Source organism: Silurus meridionalis, chromosome 16, assembly GCF_014805685.1.
Source record: "Silurus meridionalis isolate SWU-2019-XX chromosome 16, ASM1480568v1, whole genome shotgun sequence".
Classification (NCBI taxonomy): Eukaryota; Metazoa; Chordata; class Actinopteri; order Siluriformes; family Siluridae; genus Silurus; species Silurus meridionalis.
This window is the reverse complement of record NC_060899.1, coordinates 12,706-29,118: the sequence shown is the minus strand read 5'-3', so window position 1 is coordinate 29,118 and position 16,413 is coordinate 12,706. Positions and strand designations below refer to the sequence as shown.

At 40.3% G+C, this 16,413-nt stretch overlaps 1 protein-coding gene across 5 annotated transcripts; it reads right to left on the bottom strand.

Annotated features, from left to right (window-relative positions):
- Positions 1 to 2,189: 2,189 nt before the first annotated feature.
- On the bottom strand, positions 2,190 to 15,204 carry LOC124399197 (microphthalmia-associated transcription factor-like). 5 transcript variants are annotated; one of them, XM_046869970.1, is made up of 9 exons: positions 14,942 to 15,204; positions 11,142 to 11,400; positions 10,822 to 10,881; positions 10,040 to 10,138; positions 5,294 to 5,411; positions 3,874 to 3,930; positions 3,719 to 3,794; positions 3,446 to 3,593; positions 2,190 to 3,350 (listed from the first exon to the last, which is right to left on the bottom strand). In XM_046869970.1, exons 1-9 carry the CDS (start codon positions 15,043 to 15,045, stop codon positions 3,060 to 3,062), a joined length of 1,212 nt encoding a protein of 403 aa, XP_046725926.1. In that variant the 5' UTR covers positions 15,046 to 15,204; the 3' UTR covers positions 2,190 to 3,059. The 5 variants fall into 5 exon arrangements, with proteins under 5 accessions (XP_046725926.1, XP_046725924.1, XP_046725925.1 ...); XM_046869968.1 differs by having other exon boundaries at positions 10,666 to 10,881; positions 14,942 to 15,203; XM_046869969.1 differs by having other exon boundaries at positions 2,190 to 3,347; positions 10,666 to 10,881; positions 14,942 to 15,194.
- Between the last annotated feature and the right edge of the window lie 1,209 nt (positions 15,205 to 16,413).

The window sequence follows — 16,413 nt, the reverse complement described above, 5'->3', positions numbered from 1 at the left end:
GTAGTGATGATAATGATGGTAGTGATGATGATGATGGTAGTGATGATGATGGTAGTGATGATGACGATGGTAGTGATGATAATGATGATGATGGTAGTAATGATGATGATGATGGTAGTGATAATGATGATGATGGTAGTAATGATGATGATGATGGTAGTGATGATAATGATGATGATGGTAGTAATGATGATGATGATGATGGTGATGATGATGGTAGTGATGATAATGATGATGATGATGATGATGGTGATGATAATGATGGTAGTGATAATGATGATGATGGTAGTGATGATGATGAGGATGATGGTAGTGATAATGATGATGACGGTAGTGATGATGATGGTAGTGATGATAATGATGATGATGGTAGTAATGATGATGATGGTAGTGATAAAGATGATGATGGTAGTGATGATAATGATGATGATGGTAGTGATGATGATGGTAGTGATGATGATGATGATGGTAGTGATGATAATGATGATGGTAGTAATGATGATGATGGTAGTGATGATAATGATGGTGGTGATGATAATGATGATGATGATGATGGTAGTGATGATAATGATGGTAGTGATAATGATGATGATGGTAGTGATGATGATGAGGATGATGGTAGTGATAATGATGATGATGGTAGTGATAATGATGATGGTAGTGATGATAATGATGATGATGGTAGTAATGATGATGATGGTAGTGATAATGATGATGGTAGTGATGATAATGATGATGATGGTGATGATGATGATGATGATGGTAGTGATGATGATGATGATGGTAGTGATAATGATGATGATGGTAGTGATAATGATGATGATGGTATGATGATGATGATAATGATGATGATGATGATGATGATGGTAGTGATAATGATGATGGTAGTGATGATGATGGTAGTGATGATAATGATGGTAGTGATAATGATGATGATGGTAGTGATAATGATGATGGTAGTGATGATGATGATGATGGTAGTGATAATGATGATGGTAGTGATGATGATGATGATGGTAGTGATGATGATGATAATGATGGTAGTGATGATGATGGTAGATGATGATGATGATGATGATGATGATGATGATGATGGTAGTGATGATGATGATGATGGTGGTGATAATGATGATGGTGGTGATGATGATGATGGTAGTGATAATGATGATGACTGTAGTGATGATGACGGTAGTGATGATGATGATGATAGTGATGATGATGGTGATGATGGTAGTGATGATGATGATGATGCTAGTGATGATAATGATGATGATGGTGATGATGATGGTAGTGATGATGATGATGATGGTAGTGATGATAATGATGATGGTAGTAATGATGATGATGATGGTAGTGATGATGATGATGGTAGTGATAATGATGATGATGGTAGTGATAATGATGATGATGGTAGTGATGATGATGATAATGATGGTAGTGATGATGATGATGATGATGGTAGTGATAATGATGATGGTAGTGATGATGATGATGATGGTGATGATAATGATGGTAGTGATAATGATGATGATGGTAGTGATAATGATGATGGTAGTGATGATGATGATGATGGTAGTGATGATGATGATGGTGATGATGATGATGATGATGATGGTAGTGATAATGATGATGATGGTAGTGATGATGATAATGATGGTAGTGATGATGATGATGATGGTAGTGATGATGATGATGGTAGTGATGATGATGATGATGGTAGTGATAATGATGATGGTAGTGATGATAATGATGATGATGGTAGTGATAATGATGATGACTGTAGTGATGATAATGATGATGACGGTAGTGATGATGATGATGATGATGATGGTGATGATGGTAGTGATGATGATGATGATGCTAGTGATGATGATGGTGATGATGGTAGTGATGATGAAGGTAGATATGATGATGTTAGTGATGATGATGGTAGTGATGATGATGGTAGTGATGATGATGGTAGTGATGACGGTAGTGATGATGATGGTAGTGATGATGATGATGATGGTAGTTATGATATTGATGATGATGGTAGTGATAATGATGATGGTAGTGATGATGATGATAATAATGGTAGTGATGATAATGATGGTGAAATGAAAAATGTGTGTGAGCGCCTCTTGCTGTCTGAAATTAAACACAAACTCGTAACAATTCATTAATGCCAAAAAAAAAAAATATTCCTTAAATATCTTTCACATTTCTTCTATTTATTACTATTGGTTTTGTTTGTTTATTTTACATATTTAAGGATAAATTCGATAATTTTACGCATTTTCTATAATTGTGTCCACACGCACCTCTGGTGTTTAGAGTCAATACACCAATAAGAAATGGTGATTAGTTTAGCTCCGCCCCCTGACTGCAGTGAGTAAAATGGCAGTTTACGTAAATAAATATATAAATAAATAACTTTATTCTGGAAATGTATCAGACACTGGAACAGTTTAGCTGTTTCTATTAGCTGTGTGTGTGTGTGTGTGTGTGTGTGTGTGTGTGTGTGTGTGTGTGAGATTACAAGCAAACAACATAAACATTTACATCACTGCTCTAAACGTTCACATTGTGTCAGATTTCCTAAAAGCATTAAAGTGCAGTGTGACTGTGAGGTTTGAGGAGGACAAGGTGGTGGAGAAGAATGGGGTGGAGGAGGAAGAGGTGGTGGAGGAGTATGACATGATGAAAAATGAGGAGGTGGCGGTGAAGGATAAGGTGGAGGAATAGGAGGATGAGGTGGAGAAGGAGGAGGGGAAATTAGGAGGAAGAGGTCGTAGAGGAGAAGGTGGAGGAGAAGGAAGATCAGTCCATTATTGATGTGTTTAATCAGAGTGTTTATCTAACCCTACATTATAGAAGCTGTTCATCAGTCACATTGAGATCATCACAAACCAGATTAAACTGGATCAGGTTTTAAATTCTACTGAATAAATTCAATTAATTTTAAGTTATAAAGTTTAAATAATAAAACAGTTTTTTATATAAAATAAAACGAATGTGAATATAGAAAAGCAGGAAGTTCTTCAGAACAAACATCATGCATCTCTAATGATCAGGAAATGCTAGCATGTGTGCTCACTATCCTCCATGCTAAAGCTACTCTTGCTGCTGTTCTTTGGTGAAAGTCTTGTTGTTAATGGTAACACTTTCTCCTCAATCAGTCGCTCATGTCCAGCACCAGCTGACTTGGCAATTCCACAGACCCCAGGGTCAGAGGTCATGATGCAGGCTTCTGTTGGCGTGTCACGTTTACTCAGCATTGGCTCCTGTTTAATTGGACGAGCAGAACATTCTGGAGAGCAGAGAGTTGAGGGAGCGAGTCCATGAGCCTGAGCTTGAATCTCTAACTCCTGCTTTAGCATTAGTAAAGAGAAAAAAGAACATGATAATCAGAAGTTCTTTCAGCACACACAATGATTAGGAGGATAAAGATGCAAGAGGGCTGTACCTTCACCCGCAGCATCAGCTGGTGGTTAACAATCTCCAGGTTCTTCTGCCAGCTTTCCTGCTCTTTGGCATGTTGCTGATCCCTCTGCAGCTTCCTGATGTAGTCCACTGATGCCTTCAGAATAGTGCCCTTATTCCAGCGCAGGTCTCTGAAAACACACACACACACACACACACACACACACACACACACACACACACACACAGACTGAGGTGTCAGCAGCAGGTGTGATGGTGTGGTGCAGTAGCAGTGATGGTGTGATAATAGACCTACGGGTCACTGGATTTTGGGATGAGTGTGCTGAGCTCTTTAATGCGGTCATTGATGTTGAAACGTCGTCTTCTCTCAACTAAATGAACGTAACGCACACACAGAGATCAGATACTTAAACTAATGCAGCTTAAAAAGAAAGTGGTGGAGGAACTCACTCAGGTTGTGGTTGTCTTTTTTCTGCCGTTCTTTTGCGAGAGTTTGAGCGTCTGCATCTGAGAGATCAAAAACAACAGCTTTAGATTCTGTTTCTTTTTAAATGACCAAATGTTAAAACCAAATGAACCATCTGTGTGTGTGTGTGTGTGTGTGTGTTTGACAGAGGAGGGAAGTAATGAAGTATAAATACTTTGTTATTGTACTTAATTAGATTTTTCTGGTATCAGTTTTTCATTCACTATTTATTTCTCTGACAACTTTTTACTTTCACTCATTACATTTTTACACAAATATCTGTACTTTCTACTTCTTACATTTTTAAAACAGACTCTGTACTTTAGTTTTAATCTATTTGGTGATGTCATTTTTTTAAAACGAACTTAAATCACTGTTTTTGATCGTACAGATAAGAGCAATACATCGATCGAATCTGTAAACTTTTATTTGTATACACTCATAATAACAACAAAACTGTGCTCTTGTAAAATAAAGAAAACACACAGGTTGAGCGTTGTCATCTGTCATCTCTCTTCACAGACACACATTTAAAATAACCTGAATCTCAGTGAATATTTGCCTCACAGACATAATAAATATATGTATAGAAAGCTTGAAAAGTCCAAGGGTTAGGTCTAAGTCTAACCCTAACCTTTATTTGTCAAATACACATTACAGCACAGTGAAATTTTTTCTTCGCATATCCCAGGGTGCTCAGAAGCTGGGGGTTAGAGCGCAGGGTCGGCCATGATACGGCGCCCTGGAGCAAAGAGGGTTAAGGGCCTTGCTCAAGGGCCCATGAGTGGCAGCTTGCCGGTAGTGGGGCTTGAACCCCCGACCTTCCGATCAGTAACCCCAGCACCTTAACCACTGAGCTCCCACCTCCCCATAGTAGTCATTATTACATTATAATTCACATTAAATACAAATATTCTCTGATTTTGAAATTCATATGAAAGTTATAAGAGGTGCAATTTTCCGGTATCACCTCATTAACTGTCCGTGTGGAAACATAGCAAAAGGTTCCGCTTGGTGTCCTGATGATTTATGTAATTTAAAACACCAGAATTACTTTAAACATTTACAAGAATATTTTTCTGGTTTCACAAATAATAAACATGCATTTGCATAAAGCATCAATATTTGTTGATGCCATGCTGATTAGAGTATTAAAAATCGATTTTACGACAGCCCTAATAATAATATGAAGTGAGGTTTAGTTACCAGCGTGACACTAAAACAGGTAGTAATAATCACTGCTTTTTACTGAAATACATGTCAGAGCCCAAATTTCTTTACTTTAACTCAAGTAAAAAAGTAGACAGAACTTCACCTTTTACCAGTCTTTTAAAACATCAGTATTTGCACCTCTACTGAGTGAAGGATGTGTTTACTTTTGCCACATGTGTGTGGTGTACTTGCCATAGAACTCCCTCTTGATGTTGGGCAGGTTCTCAGGGCAGGAAGCGCTGATGGAGATGGTTGGTGGAGCTAAACTCTGATTATTATAAGCATCCATCAGATTCACTGACAATGACATCTACAGGTTAAAACACACACACAATTCAGTACAGCAACTTGGTGATTTGAGACACAGTCCCAGAAAGAAAACCCAACTGCGGTCGAAATATCCTACAAAGTAAATGTATTTAAATTCTGTGGTTCTTCATTGTACCCCTAATGAACAGTTCTTGAACGCACTGTTTTTAACCACCGGCCTGTCTGTCTTACAGAACAATATCCAGGATTCCAACCAGTCTGGTTTCAAAGCGGCACATTCCACAGAGACGGCCCTTTTGCGTTCACTGAGAAAGTCCATGCTGTAGATCAGCCAAGCTGCCATCTGTCCTCATCCTCCTCGACCTTTAAGCAGCATTCGACACAGTCAACCGTAAGACTCTCTTGTCTACCCTTCAGGGGATGTCGCACAAACCAGGTAACATGGAGGGGGTCCACAGCTGCCCCACACAGACTCTCCACTGGTGTCCCACAAGGCTCAGTACTTGGTCCTCACCTTTTCTCATTCTATACCAACTCAATCAGTAAAGTCATATTCTCACATTGGTTTTCTAACCACTGCCATGCTGATGACACTTAACTCATCTTCTCCTCAATCCCTCAGATAGCACAGCTTCTGCTCGGGTATTAGCATGTCTGGTGGGCATATCTTTGTGTCCTTTCTAGATTCAGTAGGAATTAATCAGAATGTTATAGGACCCACTCATAGTGGTGACACACTCTTGATTTAATACTAAAATTAGGATTCAATATGAGAAAATGAATAATAATTCCACAGTTTGAAGCAGACCACTCTACAATTAGAATGAAAATGGAGTCAAACCAAACTGACAGTATTTCAAATAGCATGGAAGGAGAATCTTCTGAGTTCTAGAAAATCTCTTAGTGCTGCTGATCAGCATATTTCTCCTCCCTCATAGAAAATAACAAGCAGAATCCTAGATCTTTATTCTGTACTGCAGCAAAATGAACAGGAAATAAAAGCACTGCACTCACATGCACACCATCCATAGGTAGTAATGATTTCATGAACCTTTTTAATAATAAATTTGAAAATTTCAAGAAAAATATCCAGAGGATTAAAATAAATCCAAACTATTTTATAAATAACCCTGTAGACAGCAGTGTCATTATAACAGATAATCAATTACAAAGTTTTACTCCTATTCAAGAGAACGACTTTATTTCATTTATTTTCTCATCAAAATCATCAACCTGCATTCTCGATCCCTCACCTACAAGTTTCCTCAAACAGATCATTCCAGAGAGAATTGAACCTGTTTTAAAATAATAAACTCTTCCATCAGCACTGGTTTTGTACCTACATCCTTCAAACTGCAGGTATCCACCCCCTAATTAAGAAACCTGACCTTCACCCTGTCAGCTGTCCAACTACAGGCCAATATCAAACCTCCACTTTATCTCCAAGATTCTAGAAAAGGTTGTAGCACAGCAGTTCTGCTCACATCTACTGAGGAATAACATTTATGAAATGTATCAGTCAGGATTTCGGCCTCATCATAGCACAGAGACGGCGCTAGTTAAGGTGGTAAATGACTGTTATTGGCCTCTGATCAGGGTTTTGTCTCTTTACTTGTTTTGCTCGACCTCAGTGCAGCTTTTCACACCACTGATCATAATCTCCTGTTTGGTGGACTGGAGAACGTTGTTGGACTAAAGGGAACAGCTATCAGTTTAATGATGTAAATGGTGAGTTCTCCACACTCTCTGAGGTAAATTTGTGTTCCGCAAGGATCTGTCTTAGGCCCACTGCTTTTCTCTTTATATCTGCTGCCTCTGAGTGAAATTATGCATAAACATGTTATTAGCTTATAGGCTGAAGTTGAAGGAGACAGAAAAACTCGTTGATGGTTTTGTTACTTCTAGATTAGACTACTGTAACACTTTTCTGTCTGGGTGTTGGAGTAAGTGCAGAAATAAGCTTCAGTTAGTTCAGAATGCAGCAGCAAGAGTCCTCACTAGATCTAGAAAATATGATCACATCAGCCCTGTTTTAATCATCTACACTGCTCCCAATTCCATCTCACACTGATTATAAAAAACTACTACTGATGTATAAAGCACTTAACGCTCTCACGCCGCAGTATCTGAGTGAACTTCTGTACCAATATGATCCTCCACGCCTACTTAGATCAAAAGGTGCAGGCTATTTGTTGGTACCTAAATAATAAAGACTCCAGCAGGGGGCAGATGTTTCTCTTATAAACCCCACAGTTATGGAAAAACCTTCCAATCAGTGTTCGGGACTCAGACACAGTCTCAGTGTTCAAGTCGAGGCTGAACATATTTATTTAGTGGAGTCTTTAGTCAGTAGGTGTTTGTGAGGTAAAGGAGCAGATCTGGAGGGATCATGGATATGGAGTGTTTGGTGAACTGGGATATTTGGATGCTGTCGTCTCCTTACTCTCACACGTTCACTCAGGTTTGTTGACGGTGGTGTGGTGGGTCATCTCTTATCCCAGAGATCCTCATGTCTGTGTTTCCTTCTGGTTCTGCCTTTTAGTTATGCTGCTATAGCGAGTCTTGTTCTCTCCTTCTCTCTCTCTCTCTCTCTCTCTCTCTCTCTCTCTCTCTCTCTCGCGTTAAAAATGTTCCTGAGGTACCAGTGGGCAGTGTTTTTTTTTCTTCTCTTCAACTGTTACTGAGTAACTAAAGAACTTTGAGGATGGATTTGGACTGTAATTAATATCAACAGTCTGCTACAATGTGCTCAGGACCACAGTTTGTATGAACAGTTCTGCATGTAAACATCACTGAACAGTTTCTAACCTCAACACTGATGGAACTGTAATGATGGACATTCAGTGTTGAGGATGAGGTTCTCTTTAGAGTCTGGTTCCTCAAAAGGTTTCTTCCTCATGAAGTCTCAGGGAGTTTTTCATTCACCACACTCACCACTGGATCACTGATTAGGGAGAAACTTATAAGGAACAAACTGATAGACACTAAACTTCTCCATTCTTTATAGAATTTTAGAACCTCTTTATCTCTGTAAAGCCGCTTTGAGAAAATGATCAAAGTTAAAAACTCCAAACAAATAAAACTGAACTGAAATTAAATTGCTTACAGACTGATGGTATTCTTAGTCTGTGTCCCGATGAACCAGCATAGAGTGAAGCACCTTTAAAAGAGGAAACAAACCCTTGAATCTGACTTGTGTGCACTACTGTATGTGCTGCACCTTGACCTGCAACTCCCAGCATGCTGAAGCTTTGCAGACTCCAGGAGGTGTCCCAGCTCTTTAAGCTTTTGGTTCCTTAGTTCCAGTGCCAAACTCCAGCACCCTTAAGAACTATAGACCTGTTGCACTTAATTAACAGATCATGATTATGTCCTGAAACAGCATGACGGTTATCATCTATAGACTTTACAGAGATAATGTATTCCTGAGCTCAGGCTGGAATAAATTCCAGGTGATGGTCAGGTGTTTACAAGATTTTTGCCAATGCAGTGTACATACAGTCATCTGTGTAATTCACCACACTAATCCCAGGCTTAATGTATTTATGCTGCTATAGGACCCACACACACACACACAGACAGAGAATTAGGTGTCACACAGGCATCTACAACAATATGGTGCTCCCAGACCAAGATGCCAATTTGTGTGTGTTTGTGTATGTTTGTGATTATAGCTGACAGACAGAGCAGCAGAGTAAGTGTAAATTAGTGCTTTATTCGAGAGCGCACACACACTCTCATCTCTGTCTTTTAACTTCCCTCCGAGTTTAAAGTGAGAATTACAGACCATCCGTTAAGTTTTTGGCGCAGTTGCACTCAGTAGGTTTTTTCTCAGGTTTCTCACCAATGTAGCTGTTGCTAAGTCTCACACTAGTCTGAAAAAGTGAAACCTAAAACTGCTTCGTCTGACACACAAGAAATACTTAACGTCACTGTGAACTGTAATAACCCTTCCTGACCTGACTAACACCTAATGACATTTTCTGAAACATTAAGAAGTGACAGAAGAAAGTAAAGAATATTTCACTGGTGTTTTATTTTACTTGTGATTTACGTACGTGTGTGTGTGTGTGTGTGTGTGTGTGTGTGTGTGTGTGTGTGTGTTTCAGGGAGGGAGACAGCATGGGTTGGTTGAGAGTAAACAGAGACATCCGGCTTGACCATGTGATTCGGTGTAAACATGTTTACACTCACTGTTACTAGAGTGTTATATCACTTCATTTAGCTCCAGTTTTCAATCCTGAGATTTGATTACAGTTTCTGTAGTCATGTGATCTGACAGTGGCAGCATGGCTTTATGTCCAAAAACATGCTAGGGTTAGGGTTAGGGTGGATTTGCCATGATAAACTAAATGGAAATGCGTGTGTGAATGAGTGTCTGAATGATGGTCTGTGGGTGATCGTCGCCCTCACACCTTGAGACCCTGAGACAGTCTTTGAATCTCACCCACCTGACAAGAATAGAGGGCTTACTAAAGATAAAGTGTGTGTGTGTGTGTGTGTGTGTGTGTGTGTGTGTGTGTGTGTGTGTGTGTGTGTGTGTGTGTGTTACATTGATTCAGTAGTTAAATTGGGGCGGAGCTTTGTTTCTGCAGTAATTTAAAAATGTAAATTGTAACATGGTCTAATAAAAATAAAATGTAAGAGTGAAACAGGAAGTTTACATACCGTGTTGTTCATGTGCATTGAGGATTCCAGCGGCATCCTAAGCATTTCATCACTGTAACTTGACTCCAAACCGATTATGTCATCGATTACATCACCCATCTGGAAATAAACAGACAGAAATGCTGATTAACACTAACTCTTTTATTAACACTGATTTATGCTGAAATGCCGCAACTAAAAATATTATTAACTACAAAGTGTGTCAGCATTACTCAGTGTGGATGTCAATGAAGTTAATTATATTACTGATGTTAATGTTACAGTGTTATTAAAAGTATCAGTGTTACAGTGTTTGGGTGTTAATTACAGAGAGCTGTAGTCAGAGAATGTTTGGGAAAGTTATCATTTTTTCATTCATATTCGGGTTATGCAGCTGATGAAGCTGAATTTCTGTGCTTTAGAATATTAAATTGTAGTGCACATGTCTGAGGTTTCCTGATTTTAGAATTATTCGGGATGAAAATTTCAATTGTGATTAAAGTGTCGATTCCAACACATGCATTTAAACAAAATAATAATCAGCGATAATTTATATGAGTGTGTGTGTGTGTGTGTGTGTGTGTGTGTGTGTTTGTAAATTAATAAAGTGAGTTTGCACACTGCTGAGGATAAATGAGTATGTGTACCTCTCTCTCGCTGGTAGAGCTAAGGGTGAGTAAAGCCATGGGACTGTTGGGGGTGCTGTTCACCTGACCAGCTGAAATTCCCCCAGGGTCAGAAGACTGATTGGAACAGGGCATGCTGGAAAATGGGCTGAGTGTGGTCGATAAGTATGCTTTCACCTGCTGTCTCTGTGCCTGCTGGAGATGATACTTTGTAGGGTTTTCTAAATGAGACTTCACCTGCAGCCACAAAAGAGAGAGAGAGAGAGAGAGAGAGAGAGAGAGAGAGAGAGAGGAGATAGTGTGGGTGCGGTCAGGTGCATAAATTTACACTTAAACAAGTGAAACAAAAGAATAAAACTTGTTAACAGGAGCGAAAAACATGACAATTGATTGAATTAAACAGATTAAATAAATAAAAGTAGACAAAGACTGTGTGTGTGTGTGTGTGTGTGTGTGTGTGTGTGTGTGTGAGAGAAACAGACAGAGCCACGTCTCACCCTTAGAACTTCAGGGGGCAAAGGTGTGGTGGTGGAAGGAGCCACAGGGCTGCTGACATCAATAGCAGGACTCTGACTGGGGTAAAATGTAGTGGTTTGCGTTGCAGTGGCCGGAGCATACGGGGAGACGTGGCGTCTACGCTGCTTCTCTCTCCTCTCTTGATCATGAAGCTGTTCGCGCATCAGTTGCTGACGCAGAAGGACACGAGACGAAGAGAGACAGGAAAGAGATGAACACTGCTGATCTAACTGAGGTGTACTGCAGGGAGAGAGAGAGAGAGAGAGAGAGAGAGAGAGAGATAACAGCTGTCTATCTGCAGTCTAAACCCTGTAACAGCTGATGAAATCATGTGTTAAAGTTTGAATCCCCTAACCCCACTGTTTACTCTGTGTATATATTAGGTTTATACACACACACACACATACACGCACACACAAAACATACTTACAGGTTGTTTAATGGTCAGTGTTTACATAGACGCCATGTTACCCTGAATAAAGGACTACTGAGTGCCCTTGGAGGGTCACTTTGAGTGTGTGTGTGGGGCATGTGTGTGGCTAGTGGGAGGGTGAGTTCAGGAGAGTTGGCAAAGATTGTGTATGTGCACTTGGGGCTGTTAGAGTGGTGTGTGTGTGTGTATGTGTGTGTGTGTGTGAAGACACACCTTTATTTTTGTGCTGTAATGAAACTCAGCGTGAGCGCTAACAGCTAAATGCAGTCTGGGTGAGAACACGCCACTCCACCAACTTAATTTTAAACATGATAGCACACTCCCCTCTGATGCCACCCTCAAATGTGCGCACACACACACACACACACACACACACACACACACACACACACACACACTCTACAAATGCCACTACACTCCTGTTAAGTAAATCATGCAGATTTTATTCAGATGCAACACAGAATCCCTAACAGCATGCACGCACGCACACACACACACACACACACACATATACAGTACAGACCAAAAGTTTGGACACACCTTCTCATTCAAAGAGTTTTCTTTATTTTCATGACTATGAAAATTGTAGATTCACACTGAAGGCATCAAAACTATGAATGAACACATGTGGAATTATATATGGAATTATATACATAACAAAAAAGTGTGAAACAACTGAAAAATGTCATATTCTAGGTTCTTCAAAGTAGCCACCTTTTGCTTTGATTACTGCTTTGCACACTCTTGGCATTCTCTTGATGAGCTTCAAGAGGTAGTCACCTGAAATGGTCTTCCAACAGTCTTGAAGGAGTTCCCGAGAGATGCTTGGCACTTGTTGGCCCTTTGCCTTCACTCTGCGGTCCAGCTCACCCTAAACCATCTCGATTGGGTTCAGGTCCGGTGACTGTGGAGGCCAGGTCATCTGGCGCAGCACCCCATCACTTTCCTTCTTGGTCAAATAGCCCTTGATGCCTTCAGTGTGACTCTACAATTTTCATAGTCATGAAAATAAAGAAAACTCTTTGAATGAGAAGGTGTGTCCAAACTTTTGGTCTGTACTGTATATACATAAATATATATATATATATATATATATATATATATATATATATATATATATATATATACATACAAACACATACACTCATAGTGTTCAGTTCAGTTTTATTTGTTAGGAGTTTTTAACTTTGATCATTTTCTCAAAGCGGCTTTACAGAGATAAAGAGGTTCTAAAGTTCTATAAAGAATGGAGAAGTTTAGTGTCTATCAGTTTGTTCCTTATAAGTTTCTCCCTAATCAGTCATCCAGTGGTGAGTGTGGTGAAGGAAAAACTCCCTAAAACTTCATGAGAAAGAAACCTTGTGAGGAACCAGACTCTAAAGAGAACCTCATCCTCAACACTGAATGTCCATCATTACAGTTCCATCAGTGTTGAGGTTAGAAACTGTTCAGTGATGTTTACAAGCAGAACTGTTCATACAAACTTTGGTCCTGAGCACATGGTAGCAGACTGTTCATATTAATTACAGTCCAAATCCATCCTCAAAGTTCTTCAGTTACTCAGTAACAGTTGAAAAGAGAAAAAAAAAAAACACTGACCACTGGTACCTCAGGAACATTTTTAACGAGAGAGAGAGAGAGAGAGAGAGAGAGAGAGAGAGAACAAGACTCACTGTAGCAGCAGAACTAAAAGGCAGAACCAGAAGGAAACACAGACATGAGGATCTCTGGGATAAGAGACGACCCACCACACCACCGTCAACAAACCTGAGTGAACGTGTGAGAGTGAGAAGACGACAGCATCCAAATATGGGGCAGTGGTAGTCCAGTGGTTAAGGCTCTGGGTTACTGATCACAAGGTCAGCGGTTCGAACCCCAGCACAGCCAAGCTACCACTGTTGAGCCCTTGAGCAAGGCACTTAACCCTATCAGCTCCAGGGGCGCCGTACCATGGCTGACCCTGCGCTCTGACCCCAGCTTCCAGATGAGTTGGGATATGCGAAAAAACTAGAAATTTCCCCACTGTGGGACGAATAAAGGTTAAATTATTATTATATCCCAGTTCACCAAACACTCTATATCCATGATCCCTCAAGATCTGGATATAATTCTATATTAATTATCATCATTGTTATAGTTTTTTTGTGTGTGTGTGTGTGTGTGTGTGTGTGTGTGTGTGTGTGTGTGTGAATGCGTATATGTGTGTGTGTGTGTGTGAATGCGTGTATGTGTGTGTGTGTGTGTTGTATATGAATGCGTGTGTGTGTATGTGTTTATTGTGACTGTGTGTGTGTGTGTGTGTGTGTGTTTTGTATATGAATGCGTGTGTGTGTGTGTGTGTGTGTGTGTGTGTGTATATATGAGTGCATGTGTGTGTATGTTTGTTGTGACTGTGTGTGTGTTTGTTTTGTATAAGAATGCGTGTGTGTATGTGTTTGTTGTGACTGTGTGTGTGTGTGTGTGTGTGTGTGTTTTGTATATGAATGCGTGTGTGTGTGTGTGTGTGTGTGTGTTTGTATATGAATGCGTGTGTGTGTGTATGTTTGTTGTGACTATGTGTGTGTGTGTGTTTGCATATGAATGTGTGTGTGTGTATATGTTTGTTGTGACTGTGTGTGTGTGTGTGTGTGTGTGTGTGTGTGTGTGTGTGTATATATATGAGTGCTTGTGTGTGTTTGTTGTGACTGTGTGTGTGTTTGTTTTGTATAAGAATGCGTGTGTGTGTGTGTGTGTGTATGTTTGTTGTGACTATGTGTGTGTGTGTTGTATATGAATGCGTGTGTGTGTGTGTGTGTGTGCTTTGTATATGAATGCGTGTGTATGTGTTTGTTGTGACTGTGTGTGTGTATGTTTGTTGTGTGTGTGTGTGTGTGTGTTTTGTATATAAATGTGTGTATGTGTGTTTTGCATATGAATGTGTGTGTGTGTGTGTGTGTGTGTGTGTGTGTGTGTGTGTGTGTGTGTGTGTGTGTGTGTGTGTGTATGATAAAACGGGAGGTCAGCGCAGACAGTATTATATTACTGCATACATCATGTTTATTATTCCTACAGTCCACAGCTATTTGCTATTACTAACCAAACTATTGTTATTTATTGTTGTCTATAAAAACTACAAGCCGAATGCGTGCACATTTAACTTTAACACAAAACACACACACACACACACACACACACATATAGATAGAGAAAGAGAGAGAAGGGAACGGTTCCATACTGACGCGGAAAGTTGTAAAAAGTTTAAACACATATCCAGCTCCCGGTTTGTGGGCGCTCGCGCCCCGCCCGTGTCTCTCCGTACCGCGGTACCGGTATCACCGGACCCTGATAGAGCGCGAGAGCCGCACTGACCTGTGTTTAATTGGCTGACTCTTCAGTTCGTAATAAATTTTGGGTTCCTCAGTGAACTTCTCATCGACCTCCAGGTCCGGAACGATCCCGGACTCCGCCTGCATGCTGTCCGGTTCGAACGGGTCAGACCGGTACCGTGCCGCGACGTCCTGTCTGTAGTTCCGCTCCGCGCGCGCTGACTGAGCGCTGCTACACCAGAAACTACATCTCCCACAGTGCACCACCGAGCTCGCGCTCCTGATTTAGGCCACCACGCTGTGTGTGTGTGTGTGTGTGTGTGTGTGTGTGTGTGTGTGATTTAATTATATAAATCCTTTTATTTCAGTTTTCCTCTGAGAGTGCTGTTAAAGTGACGACCATTTGAAGTAGATGGATTAATTAAAAAATTAATCTCCCCATCATCATCATCATCACCATGCTACATAGGGTTTAAATGACAATAAAGCTTCTTGTCTTGACCATAATCATCATCACCAGCATCATTATCACTATCTACTAGTCTAGTCTGCTACATTGACTCAGGACTACGTTTGCTTCTGATCTCCATCACTGCACCTCAACATCGTACATCTGTAATACACAACATGTACATGCATTAACATTAGTCACTACTGAATACACTGCCAGCACCTCTGATCTAAAGATAGGACTGTTGAATATTAGATCTGTTATCTGAAAAGTGCTGAGTGTAAATGAAATTCTTACGGATCATCAGTCAACCTTACTATTTCACAGAAACGTGGATTAATCCAAACAAACATTTTTATATTTATAAATCCCAAGAGCCATACTAGGTAGGACACCATCAAATCATGTCAAGAAGCTTTTATTGTCATTTCAAACATATACAGAATATGTGATGCAGTACACACTGTCATGAGACCACGTTCCTCCAGAACCCTGGTGCTACATAAAAAACATAAAGCTACATAACAGTAATACAGGGTTAAGGACTAGTCAAGTCAAGTCAAGTCAAGTCAAGTCAAGTCAAGTTTATTTCTATTGCGCTTTTTACAACAGACATTGTCTCAAAGCAGCTTTACAGAATTTAAGAGTTAAGGTGAATGGTGTGTGTTTATACCTGATGAGCAGCCATGGAGACTGCCATGGAGTCAGAGGAGATGTCAGAGGTGGAGTGTGTCTGATGGTAAACAACCACTGGTGTGACAGCGCGAACATCGTTCCCCTTTCACGCTCCTGCACACCAAACCTGGAACTACTGACCATCAAATGTTGGCCCTTTTATCTACCTCGGGAATTCCGCTCGGTCATAGTCAGTGCCGTTTATATTCCACCTCAAGCGGACACGGACACTGCAGTATAGGACTTACATGAAACACTAACACTTAACCAAACACAGCATTGGGACGCTGCGCTCATTGTGGTAGGAGATTTCAACAGTGCCAACCTCAAGCACGCACTACCAAACTTTCATCAGCACATCACCTGCCCCACTAGGGGCGAAAGGACAC

What these genes read in the sequence shown, in the direction of transcription:
- LOC124399197 (XM_046869968.1), bottom strand. Translation starts at nt 15,045, where the DNA reads ATGCAGGCGGAGTCCGGGATCGTTCCGGACCTGGAGGTCGATGAGAAG. An exon ending in GCTCTACCAGCGAGAGAGAG is followed by an intron (nt 10,139 to 10,665) that starts GTACACATACTC and finishes GTTTATTTCCAG; the next exon opens with ATGGGTGATGTAATCGATGA. An exon ending in AGCTGATGCTGCGGGTGAAG is followed by an intron (nt 3,351 to 3,445) that starts GTACAGCCCTCT and finishes CTAATGCTAAAG; the next exon opens with CAGGAGTTAGAGATTCAAGC.